Source organism: Neopsephotus bourkii, unplaced genomic scaffold (genome assembly GCF_033783945.1).
Source record: "Neopsephotus bourkii isolate Nb327-2 ecotype Australia unplaced genomic scaffold, CSIRO-AGI_Nbou_v1 NB_620, whole genome shotgun sequence".
Lineage (NCBI taxonomy): Eukaryota > Metazoa > Chordata > Aves > Psittaciformes > Psittacidae > Neopsephotus > Neopsephotus bourkii.
In genome coordinates this window covers 2671041-2696199 of record NW_026901120.1, presented here as the reverse complement: position 1 = coordinate 2696199, position 25159 = coordinate 2671041, and the positions used below count along the sequence as shown (strand labels likewise).

The 25159-nt window shown below is 41.0% G+C and overlaps 1 protein-coding gene across 6 annotated transcripts in view; it reads left to right on the top strand.

Moving 5' to 3' along the window:
• The window catches only part of LOC133211604 (A disintegrin and metalloproteinase with thrombospondin motifs 2-like), a 177968-nt gene that overhangs the window by 130121 nt on the left and 22688 nt on the right, over positions 1 to 25159 (top strand). For all 6 annotated transcript variants that reach the window (XM_061352118.1, XM_061352120.1, XM_061352119.1 and 3 more), the window contains 7 exons: positions 124 to 207; positions 10385 to 10541; positions 11401 to 11506; positions 13130 to 13273; positions 15173 to 15305; positions 17059 to 17172; positions 24005 to 24150. In XM_061352118.1, coding sequence (XP_061208102.1) covers positions 124 to 207; positions 10385 to 10541; positions 11401 to 11506; positions 13130 to 13273; positions 15173 to 15305; positions 17059 to 17172; positions 24005 to 24150 — 884 coding nt within the window. The remainder of the gene's footprint in view (positions 1 to 123; positions 208 to 10384; positions 10542 to 11400; positions 11507 to 13129; positions 13274 to 15172; positions 15306 to 17058; positions 17173 to 24004; positions 24151 to 25159) is intronic.

The following is a 25159-nucleotide window of genomic DNA, read 5'->3' as shown; positions in this document are numbered from 1 at the left end:
TTTTGTATGTGATCACACAGTGGTCTTTGGCTTAATGACTGTGCATAAAAGGTACTGCTGTGTCATTGCTGTCAGAGTTACTTGGTGCCAGTCCTGTGGTTAAAGCACTGAACTCTTTTGCAGGTTAATGAAATTTATCATGACGAGTCCCTGGGTGCTCACATTAACGTTGTCTTGGTGAGGATAATCCTGCTGAGCTACGGCAAGGTAAGTAAAGGTTAATTTAAATGGAGGACATCAATATCTCTGAGCTTCATTCTTTTATGAGCAATGTAGTTATTGGTGATGTGTATTGGGTTTGTACTTTAAGTCATAGATTGTCTATGAATATAAAGAACTTCTATGTTTATATGTATTTGTTCATCATGTGAACTTCACATTTCAAATAATTTCAATCTCTTCTAGGTTTTCCCTGTGTCTTTATAAGCTGCTGCTTACCCTCACAGTCTATCTTTTCAGATTTGTTTGGAATAATCCATGAAACACAGTGAACATTTTGGTTCCTAAAAAAACTTTTGAGGGAGTAGAGGAAGAACTGTGTGTAACAGTAAACACGAGATCAGTTCTGTTAAGATGCTGAGGGCTACAGTCTCATTCCAAGACATCATTTAAACTTAATGCTTAACATTAGTAAAGCTACACATATGCTTAAAGTTAAGTGTGAGTTCTGTGGACTAGGGGCCAGAAGGGAAGAGCTCTGCAGATCAAATCTGTAATTAAGAATAACTAAGCGTTCTTTCTCTTGGTGTTTCTATGGAAGGGAGTACTCTACAGGCAAAACTCAGGTAAAGAGAAATGAAATGCCAAATGGCTTTCAGAAGTATCACACCGTTCTGTATCTGTGTCCTACTTTTACCAAATCAAGATCAAATTCCATGGAAACAGGAACAGGGCGTTTCAAGTATGTTGATAAATGCTTTGGTTAAGGACATGTGATTTTAGTGCTCCTTATACAACATAATGCCCAGCTGCTCAAAAGTGTTGAATAACACCTTTCGGTGACTGGAGTTGCTGGCATCGGCATGTTCATGTAATAAACCTGGCTCTGGAAGACTCTGTGTACGTTCATGCAAGTTGCTGAAATGCTGTCAGTGAAAAGCCATCGTGAATGGTGCCAGTGGTGAAGCTTCACTGACGTTCACCAGTTTACCCTGCTCAACTAAGCTAAGAATTTTTCTTCCTGGTGCAAGTGATGGAGCTCTGACTTTTAGCCTGGACTCTGCTGGAGTCCAGTCTCCTGGATTTGGGATAAACTGTTTTATCAGAGCTTCCCTATCTGAGAACTGAACGCACTGATCCATCTTTGCTCTTCCTGCAGTGGCATAGAGAATGACGTAGTTATGTGTTTTGGATAAGCTGAATCAAGTGTGTATCCTAAACTGAAGGTTAAAAAGGTCACATTTGCCATGTTGTGAGTGAAAACTCATGGTGTGTGTGGTTAACATTGAATTCCAAAATAATTGAAATGCCCTGTGATTGCTGTAATGACTGCAATCTGAGGGATTGCACAGTGACTAATGATTCTTGTAAAAATCTGATATTGCAGTAGTGGTAGAAGCCCACAGGATCAGCACATGGGATACTCACTTCTTTGCTGTTCTTGTTTCATAAGTATTTCATAATTATTATGTGTGTCTGTCTTTAGCTGTGTAGATCTGCACCAGTCAGAACACTAATAACTCCTGCCATTTTTCTGATGGCAGAAAATAGTGATGGTACAGCTCATTTCACATTAAGAATCTTTATTTTCTGTTGAAGAATAAAGGTTTGTCCACTGGTAATATGTAGGTTATTGATTTCATATTAATCTTCAGATAGGAGAGTGGGGTGGAATGTAGAAACTTTCGCTTCTTAATGGGTCTTTGGCCACATCACAGCAGATAGCACTATGTAATCTGCTTGTGGATAGTCTATTTCTGTATTCTAGATCTGTAATCTGCAGTGGATGGTGGTGTAGTTTCTGAGTTATCCTGCTGGTTTCAGCAGGGCATAAAATGGAATAATTCTGGATCACAAGCTTGCCCTAAATAACTGTGAAGATAATTTTTCTTGCATTTCTGTATCTGATTCTTACTTATATGAAAGGCAATTTATGGCTTTCTAAAAAAAGCCAAAGGAATGGAAAAGGTATCATTTCATTGCTTCTCTACCTGGTGGTGTGGGCATCTACATGCCCTGGCTGCGTAAGAATATGTCTTCTAATGTTTGTGGTTTTTAAGGTACTGATCGGAGGACTAGCACCAAAGGGTGGAAGGTGAGGAGGCTTCTCTGGAGGGCTGGCATTATTTAGCAGCAGAAAAGCAGAGAGAAAAGGTGTATAGTTCTTACTTTCTGAATCTGTTCTGAACAAAGCCTTCAATATTTTACTATCCCACACAGCTGCACTAATGATTTTTAGGAATATATATTCAAAGTACATAATAAAAGGATATGAGTGTGTACAAGTTAAGGCAGTGCATGAATGAGGCAGCCTGGTAGACTTCACAATATGAAAATATTATCCCAGTCTTGTTTGAGTAAGCATTTCTTTTGAAAGCATGTAGCTGGTATCTTCAGATTCATTTGCTTCATTGTAGGTAATTTATATATATTAGCAAGGATGCCATTTAAATCAACATAATTACATGACGGTTCTGTAATTGATGAATTATGTACCATCAGCATCAGGTTTATGACAGCAGTCTGAGCTATTGCCAATTCTCCACCACTGAAAAGCCTTCTACTCTACTGTATTGGTTTGGGTTTTTTAAAGAGAATTATTTTATACAATATGATATCTGCTGATAAGAATAATATGGACAATACTTGAGTTGCATAGCAACCAGCTTTTCGGTGGTTCTTGCTTGAAGGTACTCCACTTCTTGAAATGTACTTATTTTTTAATATGTTCAAACACAGGCAACTGTACATTCAAAAGTAATTCCAGTAATTGTATCATTGCCCTGGTACGATGAAAAATTGGAAGATGTTCTGTGGTGATCACATGCTGAAATTACACCAGGGGCAAATTCAAAAGAGCTGACACAGTCTTACTGAGATAGTATGTTGTGTAGGTAATAACATCTGGACTTAGGGTAGAGGTGGAGACCTGCCAAGGAGCACTAGGCTTGCAGGCTGACTGGGTGTTGTGTTTAAAATGAGGGCAACATGTGGCTGTGCTGTGTCTAGGGTAGGTGTGCTGAAGCTACCAGCCCTTTCCTGACTCCCCACTTCTCTTAGTACTTCAAACAAATGAGCAATTCTTCATGAAGGCTCTGACCATGCCTCACTGAAGCCCACTCACTTATCAATTCCATCAGTAGGATAGAAAAATGTGTTCCACATCTATGGTGGTCTTGGAAGACAGCATGCATTTCTTTGTGTTTTCTTTACATTGACTCACAAAGTCACAGGCTGTTTTGATGTGATGGAATACTGCAAATAAGTAAACAGCATACGTGCAGTGCATTTTTCTTCAAATGGGAAAAAGATGAGCTGGCTCGCTTCTGCCTGTTTGACTTCAGTAGTAGGAAGATTGGTTCCAAATTTTGGCAGCTGTCGATACATTTGAGATGAATATAATTCAATGTTTGGGCAAATGATTCCATTTAGACCTATTTTGGTTGTAACGGCTCTGTAATCCAACTAGCTCTAGAATACTCAGGAGAATAAGCAAAGGAACCACTATCACCAAGTGCAGAGGAGGTGGCAAGAGATGAGCTGAGAATGGGTTTAAAAACCCTGACTGGTTATTATAAAATTTGTTTGGAAACATCTAAGTCCTGAGCACTGCATAAAATCCTCTCATCATCTCTTTGAGGTGGATGAATAAAGATTATTATTTCCATTTTACAGCTACAAAAACAAAGATGCTAAGTGTTATTTTCCAAGGCCACACGGAAGGCCACTGGCAGGCTGGGATAAGACCTCAGAAGTTCCTGGCTCCAGCTCCACACTCCATCAACAATGGTGACTTTGTGTGCAGATGAGCTGCCCTTGCACAGCAGCAGAGAAGAGCACACATTTAGCTGGGATGGGTGTAGTTAAAACCGTTATGAATGAAAAGAAGTCAGAAAGAAATTTGCAGGACCTGCAGGACTTCAAACAAATGAAGCCACCTGAGGGTTTATGAGGGTTATTTCTTGGGAAATGTGAACGTGGCAGTGCAGGACACCCCTGAACTGTCCATTGGAGCAACATGCATATCTTGATTCACCCATATTCAGACTGGAACAGGGTGGGATGCTGTGTCTGCTCTGTACACATCTGTCAACCAATACGGAGAGAAAACCCATGTTAGCTATAAACCAACCCAAAAAGTGGTCATACTCTGGCCATGTGTTAACTTGGTAAAACTGAAAGAGGAACATGGCCACCAAGGCAGACAGCCTTTCAAAAAGGTTAGGGAAGGGAAGAAAACCCAAATAGCTTCAAGATGGCAGTTCAGGAAAAAGGTAATAGGGAGTGGATGTCTACAGTCTCATAGGACCAGGCTGTTCAACTGAGAGGGATTCATCAATTGTGCATGTTCAGGGTATCAGCAGAGCTCCTACTGTCTTCATTTGGGCAAGATTTTACCTTTGATCTTTTCATAAAATGGTGTTTTCTTTACCTCTGCCATCTGACCTTTTCAGTCTAAGCATGATGAGCAGGGGAGATGCTCAGTCTCAGCCAGATTCTCCTCTCTGTGCCCCAGGGGGTGGCAAAGGTGACACAGCCGAGGTGGAAGGACAAACCAGGTTTATCCCTTAAATCTGCTGTTCATCCTTACCATTTTGCTGTTGACTTTGGTTGGAGGGAAAGGGTTGAGTGTTCTCCTTGTCCTGGAAAAATGCAAAGACTCTGGCTAAGAGCATTTTTGCCTGGCAATGCAAAGAGGTTTTTACCTGTACATTAGAGTTACAGAATAGCTGTGTTTGGAGAGGACCTCTGGGCATCATCTAGTCCAAACCCCTTGCTCAAAACAAGATCACCTAGAGGAGGTTGCTTGTGACCTCATCCAGCTGGGTTTTGAATATGTCCAAAGACAGAGACTCCACAACCTCTTTGGGCAACCTTTCCCAATGTTTCGCCATTCCTACGGTAAAACTACAATGGTATACTTACCATTTTTTCCTTGCATTTAAATGCCATTTCTTATATTTCAGTTTGTGCCCATTGCCTCTTGTCCTTTCTCTGGATACCTTTGAGAAGACTCTGGCTCAGTTGACTTTACTCCCTTCCCAATAGGTATTTATGTACATTGATGACATGTCCCTGAGCCCCTCTTCTCCAGCCTCTCCTTGTCAGATCACTAATGTGAGTTGAGTATCTTGGTTTCCCACTCCCATTGGGAGATGCAGAAGACCTGCTCAGCAGGAATCAAGCCCTGATCTTACAGTATGGTATATAAACATGTCTGAAGATGAAGTTTTTGGCCATATCCAGTAACCAGTTTGGCACAGGCTGAGTTGCAAAGCTAGAACCTATATATTATGTATTATTTTGGCTGGTGTTCATATTTTTGCACTTTTTCATATGTTTAAGGTGGAGATAAAGATAACAGGAGATATTGTGCCTTATTTATATATTAGGCTCATAGCTCATAATTTCCTACTGTGTTTCCTCAGGACCTTGAAAATTGTAAAGCTGACTGATGGCATGAACAGTACTTTGTATTCTTGATCTGCTTATATTTATACAGAATTAGAGACTGAAAAATGTTTACAAAATGTTGCCATAAGAAAGCTTTACAAATCCTTTGAATGCAAAATGACAGTTTGCTGAATGAGTTATTTCTGTTAGTTCAGTTACCATGGACACTCAATAATTGTGTTTGTTTATTTTTTGCTTGTCTTGTTAAGAATGAGAGAACAATATAGAAGATCTAATCCAATATGTGATGAACAATAGAAGTGTAATGTAAGCAGTGTGTTTTGCAGAGACTTTAAATATTCAAGATGTGCGTTAAGTTCTTTCCCCAATGTGCGCACTGCTGTGGTCCAACTTTTGCTGCCATAGTTTGAAGCCTATCAAGTTAAGCATATTTCTGCTCCTTCTGGAGCAGCAGCAAAGCCTTCTCCATTGGTACTCTTGGAGCACCACCTAATGGATGAGTTAGGAAAGGTCCTTTTCCGTCAAGCTTCTGACCAGCCTGAACTTAAGTTCTTACCATCAAGTACCTGCTCATCAACACTGTTCCAGAGTTGTACCAGTTATGCCAAATGGCAGATAAATAAAGCAGTTGGTTAAGAAAAGGTGCCATTCTGTTTGTGATACGAGTGTGTCTTTCACATGGACTGGCAATGTGGACATTCTTGACAAGTTTGGGTAGAATGTAAACTAAATTTGCGGTTTTCCTCTAAGATAACTTTGTATTTCATGGAATCACAGAATGTTTTGGTTGCCCTGCTTTGCCTGTTTTGGGTTGCCCTGCTTTCCCTCTTTATATGAGTGGTAGTTGCAACTCAGTTGTTTATTTTTGTCTATTTCTTCTGCTGCTTCCATCTAAGAAAGAAGGGAGTAGAGAAGAAGTAAAGGCAGAATCAGAAAAGAAGGAAAATGCAAGGCATTAGTACATCTTGAGTTTCTCAGAGCAAAGATCTCAGCTGGTTCTCTAGGGCAGACTGTCCTCATAACCCTCTGTGGTGTCTCCTTGCATGGGGGATGTTCTCCCAGCTGAGACCTTTCCACTTCTTGGCCAACATCTCCATCTGTTTCCATCAGCAGTTCTCTGAAATGCCCACAGATTTTTTTTTGCTTTTCTTGCTGTGAGAAGGAAAGTTTCTCTTTCCATTGGCAGATTTCCTGCTGATCAGCTGAGTAATGCTCTCCACAGGCCTGCTGTCCTGTTTGGAAAGAACTCCTTCCCGGCCAGGTCTGAGCTCCCAGCCAGCGGCAGGACCTGCATGTTGCTGGCAGTATGTGCCCTTTGCTGGCCAATGGTAACACCTACATCTCTTCTCCACATGCAGCCTGCTAGCCCCCAGACTTTGTCTGTTTGCAATCTGACAAAGAGGGATTTTACCTTTACTTTCTGTCCTTATTCCTGTACATCTCTCTCTTTTACTGTACTATCATTTAATGAGGGGCTAGGCTTTTCTGAATCTGATGAAAGCTCCTCATGGAGTTCCAACAGGAAATTTTATCAACTGTTACCTAATTTCTCTACAAGAGTAACTTCCAACACGTATTACATCTGCCCCATCCAGTAACAAGCTGTGCCTGGTCCTATGATTTTGTAAGCTCCTTTCTTGCAGGACAGCAGTATCTATCTGTAAAGGTGAGGCAGCTGAAAAAGTGAATAAAAATGCAATATAAAGGCATGTTTGGCTCAAGAAATCTCTGATCCAAAGACTACCTGAGCCTTAGAGGTTATGTGGAGGGAAATACTACGCTATATATGGGTTCCTCTATTTCTCTTCCCTGGACAATTGCATAGCATGGTGAGGTTGACTCAGAGCCCACATCAGCAGTTTGCTGGCCATGCAGTGTTCACTGTTAGTACTGCTGGAACCTTTCTGATTTGGAAGCCCTTTACAAGTTGCAGAAACTGGGAATTTGAGTGAAAATTTGCTAGGAATCAAGTGGATTTCTCTTTTTAGGCTGCTTACAGTGAAGAAAGATAAGGGATTTGTGGCCAGATTATTTGAATGCTCAGTGGACTCTGAGTACTCAGCAGGTAGACAGAGTATTTTCTCTTTGGAAGTCCTCTTCACTGACACACAACCTCAACTTGCTATTTGTGTCTGTAACACATGGACACTTAAAATAACTCACTTCCTACAGGATACCTCATTTACCAAATTAAAGAGCAGTAAGGCTCAATTTTATGTGCCACACTCCTGATGTTAAAATTCTGTCATTGGCAAAGAAGTCAGGTTGTCAGCTGAAACATGATTTATGGACTTGCGTGTTCTCAGTTCCCCTCTACTGCCAAAGGGATTGTCTTCATTTTCCCCATTGTGTTGGATGCAAAAGACCCCACAATGCTCCACACATTAACCAGCTGGTCCTCCTTTCAAACTCAAGAATAACTGTTTTAATAAACAAACATCGACATGCTCTTGGACTGAACCAGTGGTTTTTGCTCTCAGAATGGACATAAGTATACAGTGAAGACATTTGCTGACTTATGCCAGATGCCCAAACCAGGGGAGCTGCTGGGCATTCCACTGCAGCAGACTTGATGTTCATCAGAAAAGTGCTGCAAGCTGCTGCAGTTTAAGGTTAGTTCATTCAAAGAGTAATCTTCTGCTTTTGTGCTGAAGTCCACTCTCAAGGTTTCAGTTTAGTGGGCAGAGAAGAGGTGGCAAATGACAGAAGAAAGCTATAATAAAGTGGTTACTTGGAAATTACTGACCTTTTGATATTCTGTGCTTGTTTGCTGATCACGCAGAGATTTTGTACGTATTCATATACCCTGAAACCAAAGCACACATGTTGATAGTGTGTGTGCTTTGTCCATTTTTCAATTGGTGCAGCTTCTAAAATGTGATGATTTTCATTTGGTAGAACGTACAGAAGGAGGTCATCAGGAGACAAAGAACTATTCGTGATACACATGCCTTGAGATTTCTCAACTTCACTTTACAGCATTCTTTGCTTTTTTGAATCTTGCAATCAGATTTCTCACTGAACTCCTTGAAGGCATCAATTTCTTTTGTGAGGTTTTGGAGAAATGAGAACAAGGTGGAGATGATGGAGATAGGGGTTTTGTTTGTTTGCTTGTTTGTTTTTGGTTTACCACTGATGGATGTTATTAAACACTTCAACAATGGCCAAATGTTGTTAAACTGAATAGGATTTTTGCTTGAAGATCCAGGATTTTACCCTGTAATAGTGACTTAAAGTTTGTTTAAGTCTGTTCTTATAAATATACAAAGATGCAATAAAGGCACCACAACTGTCCCACCATTTAAATACAGTTATTAGTTCAGTTTCAAGGGAATTATGGCTGGAAGCAGTATGATCCAGTGTGGGATTATATTACAGCTTTTTCATTCCACAGTGGTATCAGAATCCAAAGTGTGCCTCTATTTGGTTTATTAATTTGTTTTTCTGAACATTTGCAGGACTGTAATACTCTGGGTTTGCCAGACACAGACCTCAATTTGGCAGCCTTTCCTTTTATCAATTCCAGTTGTTCCTTCACAACCCTTTGAGGATTTTCTTTTTCAAGTAGTCAATACTCTGTGTTCTCCATCATGCACTCAATTAGAGGACATGTCAAATACATCTGTAATTGAAAACGAACTATATTACTTCTTTCTTATTTTTGGCCTAGGCAAGGTTTTGCTCTACATTAAGTATTTTGGAATGACGAATGCTTACAGTACAGTATAACATCTAAATTGTAGTGGTTTGTGTTATGATTACAGTGTTGTCATGGCAATATAATTTTTGCAAAGCAAAAGCCAGGGTTCACATGTGTAGTTCTTACAAATCCTGGATGGCCTGGGATGGGTCAATTAGTCATGCATTTTATAGCATCCCACATACAATAAGCTTTCTCATGTCTTAGCAATGCACAGAACTAAGTAGAATTAGCTGGGAATTCTTAAGAAAGTACAAATGTAGTAGTTGGATTTTAACATTTCTTTCTCTTTCTTGCTGAAGAGAATTGCGTTTCGCATCACACCAAACACTCATCTGAGTTGGCTAAGCCGTGTTGGCACACCACCACGTAATGGGGTTTATAGGAAGAATGGTGTGTCACAGTTACCTTCCAAATGACCTTCAGATACAGAAGGGATAATGCAAATGCACTTTAAAAGACAGTCATTGGGAAAGTCCATTTCTGAAATCAATGATCCAAGTACAGCTGAAAAGAGCGTTCTCAGGTTTTACACTCACAGAAGATTCCATAGCATTCCAAGGTCTGACGAAACAGCCTAACCCCTCAGTTTTACAGCAAGAGTGGCTGATGAACCAGGGCAGGGTGCTGTCTGTCTGCTGCTGTTGTGATTTGCTTTCTTCACCACTACACATTACTCTTTCCCATGCGAGGTTAGTCTCTGCTGGCCAAGAGCCACTGCAGTTCTGATAAAGGCACAGCCTCGATCAGAAACTGTATAACCAGACTGGAAGTGATGGTGCAAGCTGGTGGCATATAAATAATAATGCACAGTATCAACTTTGTCTTTAAAATACTCATCTTTTTGGTTTTCTTCTATATTATTTTTCTTTTGTTGCATCTTAGATCTCATTAACTGAGGAAATCATATTTAATCTAACCATGAACTTCAGCTACTCTCTTACTTTCTTGATCCAGTAAAATTTGTTTCTGAAGTGTAATTGCCTCTTTGTTAAGAACAAACTTGTAATGGAAATGGGATGTTTAGTCCCAACTGAACAAGATGGGAAAACAGTTGCCCAAGCTTTTAATAAATAACTGTTGGTGTCTTTTTCCCCTGTGCACATGCAGTCCATGAGTCTAATAGAGATTGGGAACCCTTCACAAAGCCTGGAGAATGTGTGTCGCTGGGCCTACTTGCAACAGAAACCTGACACTGGGCATGCAGAATACCATGACCATGCTATCTTTCTCACAAGGCAGGATTTTGGTCCATCTGGAATGCAAGGTAAGAGGTGTATCAGGTTTTGTTTGGTATTTGTGTTCATCCCTTAGCAAGGCTAGTCATGCAAAGTTTGATTGTGCATCTTTTGCTTAGTTTTGGTTAACGTTTTCTTTCCCCTGGAGCTCTGCATAGGGCCATTTTTAGTTGTAATTGTGTCACTATTTTATCCTTTCTTACTGGGGGGATTATTTATTGGATCATTTCTTTCCTCTTGCTGAAGCCAAGAAAATGGGATCTATACATAAACAGTCCTGAAAATGCCTAAAGATTAAAGAGCAGATTTTGTGTTTAAACTCTCCAAAGCTGTTGCCGTGTCCCAGCAGGATTGCCAAGAAATACTGTTACGGTGAGGTCTGGAACAGCAAGGCCACGTGCTGTCCACTTTTTCCTTTCTTCAGGGCTTTGCTCCTGTGAGCACAGGTTTGTTCACTGGAGGGGTTAAATCTCAGAGCTTTCCCATTTCTTTTGGGCTGTCCAGGTCTGCTGTCAGCACAGGGCTGGGGCTTTGCTCACATATCCCCTGAGGGCTGGAACTGCACTGAGCTCCTCATGGGCTGTAACCCAGCAGCATGTAGTGTCCTTCACCCCTGTTGCATCATGCACTTAGGGAAGGCAGTTGCAGAACGGTCCAGAGGTAACAGCATTTCCTTGGTGAGCTGGGAATTTAGTTTTAATTTATTCAACAGGCTGGTTTGATCTGCCTCGTAGATGAGGGAGCACATTATTAAATGTTCAGGGACAGAGGCCTCTTGAGAGGACCACATCAACTATATTTGTGTCACAGCAAAAGGCAGATGTTTGTCCTAGAGCTGCTCACCACACTGCCTTCCCATACTTCTGGAACACTTGCTATTTCTCACAGGCTATGCTCCGGTCACTGGAATGTGTCATCCTGTTCGAAGCTGCACTCTGAACCATGAAGATGGTTTTTCATCTGCTTTTGTGGTGGCTCATGAAACTGGACATGTGTGAGTGGAACTGTGGGCATCCTGTGCCCTACCTTAAAATGTCTTTGGTGCTGACAAATAGCAATGACATTGGAATGAGCCCATTTATGTTAAGAAGCAATATTCAGGGTTGGCTCTGGCTTCAGGTCTCAGCTCTCTCAATGCTTTCTTTATGATCTTAAGTAAGCTTTATATTTGGGTGTTTTCAAATGGAAAAAGGAACTAATACCAAAATATCTTCCTGAGCTGCTCTGAGAGTAGATTGAATGATGTATTGTAATCTCCTGGTGGAAACGTAAAGTACTCATAATGTATGAATTCATTGAGTCAGTGGAATACATGAGTCTTGAAAACAATCCATATTAAATAAGCACGTCATCTGTATACGTTACTTTTGGGAAAGGATACAATACTGTATAGAAATGAGGTGCCAAGCACTGAGGTTACAACTGTTCTATATATTTCATATAAAAAAATGCAATCATTTTACTTACTGATGCAATTAGAACCAATTACTGGGCAGCATTTATCACGACTCTGGTTTCTCCTTGAGAATTTTAGTTTCCCTGTTTGCAGAGAACACCCACTGATTTCCCATTTTCTTTTTGGTAGAGCAACAGTTCCCAGAAGCCTTTTTCTGAACAGTTTCAGTCTATTCTGTTTTCCCTAAGAAAGCCTGCAGGCCCTTTTCTCTTTGTTGTACCAGAATTATTAAGGGCTTTAAAAAAAAATAGTTAAAATCACTGTAAATGTATCTTAATTAGACAGGGACATAGAACTGATACCCAGATGGAATTTGATTCCAGAATTTTTGAATTAGGATTAAAAAGAAGACAGAGTGAGCTTTAAAAGAGATTCCACAGGAGAATGTTTGTAATCCTTCAAATCACATTCAGCCCCAGTCTGTTAATTTGGTTTAAATTGCAGACAGATATTTCACATTAGTCAAACAGTGCTTGTAAAAAAATGCAACAGAAAATCCTAACAAACGGAAGGGGAAAACATATAATAAAACTGAAATTTTTAAATATCTGTAATTTGGGATAATTTCTGGAAAGCACCCAATACTTTCGAGGCTTTTTCACATGTAACAATGTGGGAATGCTACTGGGCAATTCCAGCAGCTAGTCTGAACTAGCTTTCAGTGTGGTGTCTTTTGTTTTCCCCATGGAAAGGACTTGTCTGCAATTGCAGATTACTTCAAAGTCAGCTAAGGTGTGATGTTTTAAAAGTTAGATAAACTCCTGAATAGCTCCAGATTGGAGTATGAATTAATTTGTGTTAATACTCCACAGGGGTGACTAGCTCTTTAATCCAGAAATGGATTTATTGAGCTGTAGTAAGTCACAAATGTGGATGTGCAGCAAAGTCCAAAGAAGGTATTTTTAGTCTAGAGGATTCAGCTAATCACATGAAAGTACTCTCAAGGGTCAACACTTCATTGTGGAAACTACTACAGGTGAGCTGTTTAACTTCAGGCTCACCCTGGTTTATTTCTTATGACTTTGCTCATGTGGACAAGGGTCATGAGGCTTATGAACCTTGTTGCAGTCAACCACTGGTGACATTTGGGATGGGGAAGCAGTTGGGCACGCAGAGTTCACCTGCAATATAACTGTGCTGGCTTTCTCCTGTGCGGGGCAGTTTAGGCATGGAGCACGATGGCCAAGGGAACAGATGTGGGGACGAAGTCCGCCTGGGGAGCATCATGGCCCCTCTTGTGCAAGCCGCGTTTCATCGCTTCCACTGGTCTCGTTGCAGCCAGCAAGAGCTGAATCGATATCTCCAGTGAGTAGCTGTTAAGCAGTCTCTCTCCTTCGATTAGGAAGCATGTAAGAACAATTCTGCATCTAACATTTGTGCTTTAGCCTTTTGTTAGTTACTCAAATGGGGTTGACTAAACCAAAGGATCCTCCTATTGGGAACAAGATACTTTCCCATCAATTGCAAATAATAAGACAAGTTCTCTGCCCATATTAAATCCTTCTCATTTCATTTGCATCTATTCATTTTCTGGACATTGCTAGCATATATGCTGGGTATGAGAAGGCACTATTACAAATCTCATTGCTAACTTTCCTCCCTCTTTAATGCAGTGTCTGGCTGGAGGAGTGCTTATGCTACTCAGCACTGTGGTGTCTATCTTACAGATACCAAATTTGTCTTCAAAAGCAATTTGCTGCTTATGATACCTGTCAACGATAAGATGGTGCTGCCTAAAGAGGAAATTCTGCCCTTCAAGTGCTCAGGGCTTTTCTTGACTCTAAGATATCCAGAGAAAGGGCATGGTTCTAGAAATAATTTTTCAGTTGTTACTTTTCCTTCAGGTACCCTAAATGTAAAACCAGTTTAAACAGCTTCATCTGTGTCCTTTCCCTTTCTTTTGAACCTGGCACTTTGGGCACTAGACCTGCTCTGGATTTCCTTGACAGACTGTGATGTTTATGACCATGGTTTTGCTCCATATAGAAAAAAACTTCCCCCTGTTGTTCAGTGGAAGTTGTATGGCAAAAATATGGAGAAACTACAAGGATGCTTAGCAAAACCTGAAAATGAGTAAAAAAAAAAAAAATACAGCAAAATACATGAAATAAAAAAAAGTCAGTCTTTTTGTCAATATTTGTATTATCTTGGGTATCTTAGGTATGGCAATGGAATAAAAATATCGTGAGGGAAGCGTGATTGTTTCAATTAGCAAGATCCTTCAGAGCATAGACATTAAATAAAAGTCATCTGGCCTAGAGCTGCTTTACATTCTTTTAAATACAGCTATTTGAAAATATCTGGTAACAAAGCAGAATGGTGGCTTGCTTTGAAGTAAATCTAACCTCAAAATTCTGCTTTGAGCCATTGGTATCTTCAAGGCAACCTGAATGATTGCCAGAACAGACTTGTTTATGCTGTCCTCATGTCTGTTAAATAACTCAGAAACATTTCAGAGATACTGTTGACCATGATGGTCTTGTGAATTAACCAATGATTATACTGTGTTAACCATTAATTGGTATTAGCATCAGTCCTTTGTCCTCCAAACAACTTAGATGTGATTTTAGTACATTACAGGCTGTCTGCACTATATAGGAGGAGGGGAGGTACTCCCATATTCATCTCACAGAAAGGAAACTTTGTACAAAGTATGGATGGAGCTGAGAGCTATCAGGAGAAACAGAAAGGGAGCAAATGAGCTTTTAATGCAGGCAGGAAAGCACACGTTTGTAAATGAGTTGCTGCTTTCAGCAAGGACACAGGAAAAACTGCAAAGCTTAGTGGTAATCTCGGGTGCTTACCCTGGTGTCTGCTTCTAAAGCTTCACTTGAAAGACAGTTACAGGCAGCAAGAAATTCCACAAATGGAAAATTAATTAAACTTTCTTTTCTTCTTGGTCTCATGTGGGTTCTTCCTTTGATTCCTTTCACATAAGGAGCCTGGAGACTGATAGGAATTTACCTGCAAGCTAAATAGAAATTACAATGGAAGGGCTTCAGAAAAGCTATATACAGCATTCATTAAAGGTGGATACAACATGCTAAAGTTAACGTGAATGTAATTGCAATATTAGCTGCTCCTCATGACCAGCATCTGAGAAATCATAGGCTCTGTTTAGCTTGGAACAAAAAGGCAATGAAACCACAAACACTGTGCAAGTCTCACAGCCCCATCTGTTACTCTAATTTTTGCCTGTTGCAGTTCCTATGATTGTCTGCGTGATGATCCCTTCGAACACGACTGGCCTTCCCTTCCACAGCTGCCAGGAATTCACTACTCCATGAATGAGCAGTGCCGGTTTGATTTTGGTTTGGGCTACATGATGTGCACAGCTGTGAGTACTTAAGTCTGGCTTCTGCTGTTTCTTATCCAGAAGTGTCTGTGAAATGCCCTTAATAGAGACAGTGTAGTGAAGCCCACAAGGAAAGATGTTGTGCCCACTTAGCTGTAAGCAAGGAATGACAATTGAATGTTGACAAATGTGTTATTTTAAGTATCTGTCTTTTTTGTTTCAAACTGGAGCTACAGAAATAATTATTCTGTTGTCTCAAATAGCTTTTAACTTCAAGCAAACAAGTTGGCTTCATTATTGAGCCTCCTATTTTGCTGCAAAACTCCCACCCACGTGTGAAGGAGATGGATTTGGTGGCATATCTTTTAGTGCAAACATGGAACACTATGCTTTTATGATCCAGTTTTATGAAAAGTATGATACATTTTGATGCCTAGCATAAGAAAATAAATTTGACAGCGAGTAGAGCAGCTTGGAAGGACTCTTGATAACATGGTTGGCTCTCTTGCACCAGGAAAACATGAGACAAACTCTAAACCTAAAGCAAGGCAAGATTAGTGCAACTCTCACTGGATTGGAGACCTCATAGCAGCCTTCCAGTATCTGAAGGGGGCCTATAGGGATGCTGGGGGTGGACTCTTCATTAGGGACTGTAGTGATAGGACAAGGGGTAATGGGTTAAAACTTAAACAGGGGAAGTTTAGATTGGATATAAGGAGGAAATTCTTTCCTGTTAGGGTGGTGAGGCACTGGAATGGGTTATCCAGGGATGTTGTGAATGCTCCATCCCTGGCAGTGTTCAAGGCCAGGTTAGACGAGGCCTTGGGTGATATGGTTTAGTGTGAGGTGTCCCTGCCCAGGGCAGGGGGGTTGGAACCTGATGATCTTAAGGTCCTTTCCGACCCTAACTATTCTATGAGTCTATGATTGGCTTCAGAAAGCAGTCTTTTGCAGCAGGGCTGTGCCTCACACCTCCAGCTCCTCAAGTAGGACAAAATATTAAATGGAAAGAGATGTTTTCAGCTGGTGTGGCAGCTGCTGACACGTAACATCTCTGCTTCCATTCCCATCTGCAGGAATATGTGTGCCGAGCTTTGTCTCTAGAGAATGGATGAGAACCTTTAAAGCATTAGCTCCAGTGCTGTGTCTTGACACAGTTCTTACTGATGCTGCCCTGGAAGAATGTCCCAGCCAAAGAGGGTCTGTTCTTACCTCCATTCTTCAGAGCCTGGGGGACAGAGGCTTTCTGTTCTTTGTTCAGAATAGCCAAAAGCATGCCCAGACATCATGTTTTAGTATATTGTGTGGTGGGTGGTGCTCATCCTCTCCTATACAACCTATAGGTAAAATGCTGATTTATTCATTGGGTCATATTTCTATCCTCTTAAGAAGGTGATTGCAGCAGCTGAGCTGCAGTCTGAGCAGTTTCCTTCTCCCATGAGTGCACAAGGATTTTTTGGTTTCTTTGTCAAATGAAGCAGTACCATTTGGGGAAGCTGTAAGGAAAGAGAGCGTGTGTCTGACTGTCAGGAGGACTCCTTGTCCCCTTGTCCCTTTGGTCACTACTGTAAACCTATTTTTGCCCTACTTTGAATGCAGGTGGGACCTCACTTCAGAATCACTGATGATTTTGCATGAAGGCTCAGATCACACACAGTGTTCCTCAGGAATCAGTGATGAGAGCTGGCATTTACAGCTAGAGAAGGAAAAGCCCCACAGTGCTGCAGCTCCTATTGCAGTTTCCAGTGGGAGCTCTCTTGAAGCATCATCCCCTCTGATTTTTCTTGTGTTTCAGTTCCGTACATTTGATCCCTGCAAGCAGCTATGGTGTAGCCACCCCGAGAACCCCTACTTCTGCAAAACAAAGAAAGGGCCTCCGCTGGACGGGACCATGTGTGCACCAGGAAAGGTGAGAGCAGCTGTTGCTCATGCGTGTTCATGTATGTTGGTGTGCAGTTGGGGATGTTCTCCTTAAAATCAAGGGGAATGAGAGAAGAACCTAACTTGAGGACCTGAACTCATGAGTGCAAGTAAGGCTGTTGAGCAGTGTGAGGGGAGGAGGTAGGGGCCAGGGTTGGTGTGTCCTTCATGACAGCTCTGTGAACATCAAACCCCATCCTCAGGCAAGTCATGGAAGTATCTGCAGATTGCCCTGTGCTTCTTGGCAAGTCTTTGTGGTAGAGCAAAATCTGGGGATATTGCCACTCATCTGTGAGTTTTGTGAGGCTGGAGGGGTTATGTTTGTGTCAGTGATGTTATGGTGATGCTGACTGGCCTCCCCAGTGCAGGGGGTGCAGAGAGCAGTGAGGTCCTGGAGATGACAGCCCAACTGCTGTAGCTGCCATGAGGGAAAGGATAGATATGGGAGCTGAATATTAGTTAGAGACAAGCAACATGATGGCAAAGATGAAGAGGGAAGGGCTGATCTGCAGGGGTGGATTTGCTGCCTTGATGAGCGTCAAGGGAGGCATGAGGAAGTGTGGAGAGAAGGTCAAGGTGGCAAGGGCTCAGACAGCTCAGACCCCATAGCCACCATGCTGGACCTGCTCCAGGTCTCTGTTATCCTTCTGTGGAGGTCATGCTGTGCTCATAGTGGATCTGAACTCCAAGTCCTTTGAAGTCTGCTGTAAAAGTCTGGCTTCCCTGGGCTTTGGATGCAGAGACTGAGGGGGAGAGGAAGATGTTGCTACTTGGAAAGCTTGTTTGGTAAAACCGAAGGGATGACATCATTTATGTGATAAATGAACTGTATTAGCAGCTGCTTTTATGGGTTGAAATGTGTTTTTTTTGTGAAAACACAATGTAATGCTAAATTAATTCCCTAGCCTCTAATTCCCATGCTCTATATAAACCATGCCTTTCTGCTTTTCTCTTCTTTAGAGTATTCCTTTTGTAACAGCTTTGTTTCTTGTTTAAATATATATATTTAAATATTATAATCCAAAATCTTGGTTTCTTTCAGTTCACTTTTCTACATCTTGATTTTTGCCTTAAAAATACTAATGAAACCCCCCCAAAATACAGCTATATTCCATTTTGTTGCACCACCCTCTTCCCCAAGCCATTCATTCATATTAGTATTTAAACAGAGATGAGAAGATAAAAAGGACTTGTAACCGTACAGTTAAGGATCTGTCAGTGCTTCCATTATAAACAGTTTGTCAGGATATTATGCAACTCAGCTGTAAAAATTTTCTCTGGACTGGAATTTGGGATCCAAGGCTCCAGCAAACTGTGCAGACAGCCAGGCTTTTTAGCTCAGTGGAGATGCAAGAGAGTATGTGCACATTCTGAAGCTTCAGTAGATGATGGGACTATGACTGTTTTATTCCCAAAGGAGCTGTGCCAGGTTTTTCTGATAAATAAATCTACTGCAACCTTCAAGAAGAAGAGAGAGTGACAGAAAATGAAAACCATTTTATTAGATAAGGCTGAGCAGTCTGAGCTAAACACATTTTAGAAAATAGCAACGTTGGGAAGGTTATGCAGCTGACTTTGTGTACTGGCGCTCAGCCTTTGACCAGTGTATTTATTAGTTGTTGTTGTTTTCAGTATAGGCACATCAGATCAGTACTTTTCCATCTGTTCCTTTTGTTTTCATCCCTGCCTTTGATTTGGTCATCCCCTGTTCACTGTCTTTATCAATTTGGAAATACCAGAAACTCTTACCTGAAAGGACAGGAAAAGTAAAATGCATATATTGCCCAAAGCTGGGACTCAGTTGACGTGTTGCAGCCTCCTTTAAGATACATCTCCCATGATACCTCATCAGCACATGAGGAAGAGGAAGATAACTTCAAACGTGATACACTATTTTCTTTGGAATAATACCAGAAGAGAAAGGAACAGAAACATAAGCAATTAAAGATGTCGATTCAAGAAGATCCATTTTTTTCCCCACTTCAGAGACTTGCAGTTTTCATGATTTCATACCACTAATTCCCAGGGCCTATTTTAAGCTCAAACCAATCACAACACTGCTGATGTGTCAAAGAAACATCCTGGCTTTGCAGCAGCTGAGGGGACCGAATGCCAGAAACGAAAGTGATGTTCCCGAGACTAAAGCGACGTATGGTGCGTAGATGTTTGCACCTAAGCCTGGTGTTCACATAGCTGAGAACTGGTCTCTTCTCTTTCCCAAGCTTAGCAGATGCTGTTGAGGAAAATCCAGTCCAGCTGCCTCCTTCCTAACTGGGGCAAGAACAGTGATGGGAGACATGAGATCCGTATCACATTATCAGCAAGCATGCTGATAAGAGTCATGTCTGCACACCCAGGCTGTCATGGACTTAAGCACTGTGGCCCTTAAAAATGGAAGGAAGATTAGACTTTCTAATGCTGTTTATATAGGTGTATGTATGCACACATATAGATGTATATTTAAGTAAATATATGTAAATGTATGTAAGCTCTTCTGTGCATGTGGTTATCTGAAAGAAGTTGCCAGAAGAGTGAGGTTCTGCTGTTTCAGAAACTTTTTAATGGGTCTCCTTGTGCAAATGGAGACACTGAGCAACCGTGGTGGTAATTGGCAGCAAACTAATGATTTGCTGGGTCTAGGGAGAGAAAAATAAAATGTCCTCTTGCAGCTTCCCAGCCAGGGAAAAAAAGTGCTGTTGTGGTAGAATCCTAAAGGAAATGGAGTATTTCATATTGCTCCCAGCCTGATTTTTTTAAACTAGATTGAGTTTTCAATAGCAAGAGGGAAGATTCTGTCGATTTGGTGAAGCTTTGATGATGCAGCAACTTGCAATTACTTCTGTGTCTGAATATTCACATTAAATTCCTTGAAATTACTCCAGTGTGTAAAGTTAAGCACACGGAGGGTTGGAGTCTTAATGTGAAGTCAAAGACACGCCATAAATTGCTGTAGTAAACCATGCAGATGAGGCATAGCTGTGCAGAGATTAACTCTGCATAGCATTCTGTGGATTAAAAGAAAACATATGCTTTCAGATGATAATTTATTTACTGTATACAGTTCTGTCAGCTCCACTGTGAGCTTCAGGCTCCTGAAGCCAAGCAACCTCCTGAGGTGTATCATCAGCTTTTGTTCCATTTTTTTAAGCTATTACTCTTCTGGAGAGACATTTGTATCAGCTGAAGTAGGTAACTGCTCTCCATAGGACAGAAATAAAACCCAAAGTCATTCATGCAAAGGAGATTGCATGCTCAGGTCCATCTGCTTGCTGCAGTGACTAGCACAAAGGTTCCACCACCTGAGCCCCTTTTGTTTCTTCTCTGGGAGAGAGGCAAGAGCCGGGTACCTGCTCCTGCCAGCCAAGCTGATGTTGCTTTTGGATTTGGCTTACGTGCCAAGGATCCAGCACAAACCTTGCAGGTCTTGTCTTTCCTTGCACCGTGCTAATGAGAGGATCTGAGTCAAACTTGGAATGATTTTTTAGTCTGTCCGGAAAGGAAGGGGATGATTAAATATTGAAATAAATAGATATTATTGAGAAGGAAAATGGACAGAGAAAAAAAGGTTTCTGAAAACACTAATGTGTTCTCAAAGCAATCCAGATAATTTCCCACTGAGAAAGCTGACCTCAGCTTCTCTTGGAGACAGGAGACAGATGGGTAAGTGTATGCCGTGTTAGTCACCACAGAAACAGTGAGGATACTTGATTCTCCACTGAAGAAACTTTTACTGGCTCAGAGTAGACTTCAGTGTTAGAGCTTTCAGTTTATCCCTTGCAACTAATTATTCTGAAACAGATGGAGCAGCCTGCATGTGATGGGAAATGCAAATAAATAAGTAACTTTCTCCTGATATGATCTCAGGATGCTGAAGAGAGCTGAGGGACACCTGCTGTGTTGCAGTATGAGGGGTTACCTATAGGTAACTGGGGTGTCAAGCAAAGAGATAGGAAAGTCACAAGTTGCTGCCCAATATAAAATAGATAGAGTTATCCATGGAAGATCTTCAAGTCTTCTTGAAATATTAACTTGCAGATGTGTTAAGCCCATAGGAACACACTGGCTCTTTTTTTGGCATCCACAGCAGCTGTTTCAAAGAACTGCTGAAAACAGCAGTGGAATGTTTTACTGCAAGAGATTTAAGCTTCCTCTCCTGGAAATTGCACTTGCTTTGGACTGTCCTGTTTGCCAGAAAAATAGGCGAGACTGTAAGAAGTCATCTTCTCTTCCACTAGGAAAACAATTTGCATTCACCCAGGGGGTTTTTCTCATTAAAAGAAAAAATTGCTTTAATGTACTTCATTCTTTAAATTAACCCCCCTGTTTATGAAGGGAATAGCGGTTGAAATTGCCTCCTTTCCGCCTCATTATGTAGTTAATGTAGTAGCAATAGGAAGGGTTGGCTCTAGCTTCCTTTAGTGCACTGGAGTTTGCTCCATCTCTAATTTTACCTTCTCATGCCTTTTCTTGCATGGGTCTGCACAGAGTAAGACTTGGTTGTGAATCATTTTGTTTTATGTAGACTCCTTTCTTTTAATCCACTAACAAAAAGGCAGAGCTGGGGATGACTCATTTTACACAAATGCTTGTCTCCTAATAGCTTCCTGACAATCAGCATATGACCAGCTTCTCCAGTAAAAATCAGTGCTGCTCTTTCTTTCACACACCAAAGTCAGTAAGACTTTTCCATGTTTACCTTCCAATTCAGGGACCAGTCACCGTGTCAAATAGGTGGTTTATTAGTGGTTGTTGCAAGCCCACATCCCCCTGTTCCTGGCTAAAACAGGGAAAAGAGACTGGAAAACACATCACATGTCTCTCCTCCTCTTCAAGTGCTGGATCCTGGATCATCACATCACAAACATACGCTACGTGGCTCTTGAAACAGATTTGGTAATTGCTGTGGAACTTAACACCTGAAGGATGCAGAACCCTGATAAAAAGGATGTGTAAGCAAGCACAGATCAGGAGCTGTCACATCTCATCTGCTTCCAAGCCCAACTGAAATTTGTATTGACAAGCTGATGCATTGCCAGCTTCCTCTGCATCTCTGAATGGTCCCATTGCTACATGGGGCCTGACAACTCAAACTGTTCCCTCAAACAAACCTCTCTAAAGTCATAAGTAAACAGTCCCTGAAGGCTACAACGCTGAGCTTCAAAACAGAGGAAAGAGAAGGACATATTAGCATTTTGCATTTCTTTCATGCTTTGCTGAATTATCTCTTGTTCTGTCAAACAGCTAAGAAAAATCTGCCCATTACAGCTCTGGAGCAGGATTGGTATAATTGGCTTTGTGGTAACTCATCTATTTCATAGGTTTTGACTTCGAATATTTGAAGTAATGAGAAAGAATGAATAGTTGAAACCTAATTTATCCTCTTTTTTCTACTCCTTGTCCAATCAAATCAGCACCAAAATAAATTACAGGAATAAAGAGCCAGTCACAGAGCAGGGTAGCAAATCAGTAAGCTGTGTCTTGTCCCTATTTTACTAATGATTCTCTCTTTAATTCAGCATTATTAATGAGTATCCATCACTTTTGCATTTGTCTTCTAGATCACTAATCGCTCTATGCTTAAGAACACTCTCCTGTTCTATATCTTCTGATTTTGTTTTTGCTGGCAGCATGCATTTAGCCATATGCTTGGCTTGTGCTGCCTGCCAAATTCCTGCGTTCCAGGGCTTGTTAAGCTGTGTAAAATGTTGTTGTTGACTTGAATGTTAAGGAAAGTAAGTGACTGATTGCACTTGTTGTTATAACCATCTGTGTGCCTGAGCCAGAGCTCTCATCCCAGCAGTAACCGTTAGCGCAGATGAACTGCGACAGTCTAATGCAAAGTCATTTGTTGGGCTGGAAGTGTTTTCCAGCATCCTCACTTCATCAGTTAGCTTTTGCGAAAGCAGAAATAGTGCTAGAAAGGGCTGGAGTATGTGATCCTTGAGAAGAATTCACCCTGACCTCAGTTAAGTAAAAATTCCTTGATTAGGGACTGCAGGAACTGGTGGGAAGGCATTTTTCAGGTTTCTTTAATGAAAGGAGACAGTAGAGAGTATCAGTACTGAAGCTATGAAGGCTCTTAGAGAAATGTGCAAATACCGCATAGGTTTGGGGAATGTAAAATTATGTGTTTCAACCTCTGTAGGATGACTGTATTAAGAATCAGGTAAAGGGAAAGCCTATCAGCACATGATTAACTGCCCAGAAGTGGCACTGTGCAAGGCTACTCTCTAACGAATACTTCCTGGTATTTTGGTCAATTTTAATATAAGATCTCCACGGAGACTGCAAGAGTTCTTTATTTAATAGCACTAATACCTAAAATGTGAGCTGTCTTTAATTTCATGCCACTTGCCTGGCCACATTTAGTGCAGGAATCCGTATGCTGAGTTAGGAGCTGCTGGGAGGGACGGTGCTCCAGCAGGAGCAGGTGCTGCCGCTGCCTGAAATGGCTGCATGTGATGGTGGAGGCAGACTTTTACCTTTAGCCTCCCAAGATTTGGAATTCTGTTATTTTCCTTAAGTAAATCTGTATCAGTTATCACTGCTGCAGATAAGTGATGAATAAATGTAATGCTGAGAGCAGTTTAACAAACTTGGTAGGCTTGAGTATAAGTGCACAAGATAACGTGTGTGTAAGTTCATAAAATCTGAGTGCATTTGGGATCATGGGCACAACCTGACAGTGAGTCTCACTGTTGCTGCTGGAGAGGTGAATAAAACTTCCAGAACTTGTGCCTAAAATGAAATCTGTTGCACTACAGCTTCTCACGTCGTAATTTCACCATCTAATCATTTTGACATATGATTTTGTCTTTTAGCATTGTTTTAAAGGCCACTGCATCTGGCTAACCCCAGACATCCTGAAGCAGGATGGACACTGGGGGGCATGGAGCAAGTTTGGCTCTTGTTCTCGCACCTGTGGCACTGGAGTGAAGTATAGGACACGTCAATGTGACAATCCACAGTAAGTATGGATGGATCCATGTGTTCTGATGTGGAGTGAATGAATTGTGAGAATCCTTGCTAAACTGCTAGTGGTGCTTATTAAATCTGACCTGTAGTCTGTGTTGTTAGAAATTCTACTTTGGGCCCTTAGCAAGTCATGAATCATCTTTATTTCTCAGTTTATCCATCCATTAAGCTGCTTATAGAGTTACAAGTATCTTGAAAGTGCTATTATGTTGTTGCATAAAACATCAGTAAAAGTTTGGGGCCCTACATATGTCTTGTTTTAATACGTGAGTAGGAAATAATGGCAATGAATTGCTGGAGGTTTCTTTTAAATGCATATACTTTTAACAGATTTTTGTTAATCCACTTTTTTGATATTTCAACAAGGAGTTCTTAAAATATTTTCAAAGTCTTTTCATTCCAAGTTGGAGCAAAGCTCCAGAGATCAGGACCTTCCCCAAAGTTAATTTTAGTGATATTGGATTGGTTTGCTTTGATAACTTTGATATGTCTCACCTAGGTAATGTAGAATGACTTAATTCCAGTAATACTGGAAGTATATTTAATAAAGACTGGTATGTACAAGTGATACAAGATGTATCATCATTGCTATTTATTGCCATATCATAAAATGTGAAGCTCCTAAGAGCAAGACCTGAAGCAATTGTCAGAATTAAATGCTTTTGCCAGACACAGTATTTTTTACATTGACTGTCTCAGTTTGTGCTGATAAAACAATTGAACTTGACTGGTGTTACAAATTGTCTTATCACTGACTAAAACAAAATAGATCAAGTTTTATGAAGCAGAATTTTCTGATGGAAATTGTTCTTTTAAAAAATGTACCAATTCTCTTTGCAGCCTTTATTACACTGGCAACATGAAAGTGACCTTTATAGTTGTGGGCACAGTTTTAGTTGTAAAAATCTATTTTCATGTTGGAAAAGCCTAATGGGCTACTGAAAATGTTTTCTTTGTTTCCTGGTAGACAGTGCAAACCCAGCTACCACTCCTGAGCTCTG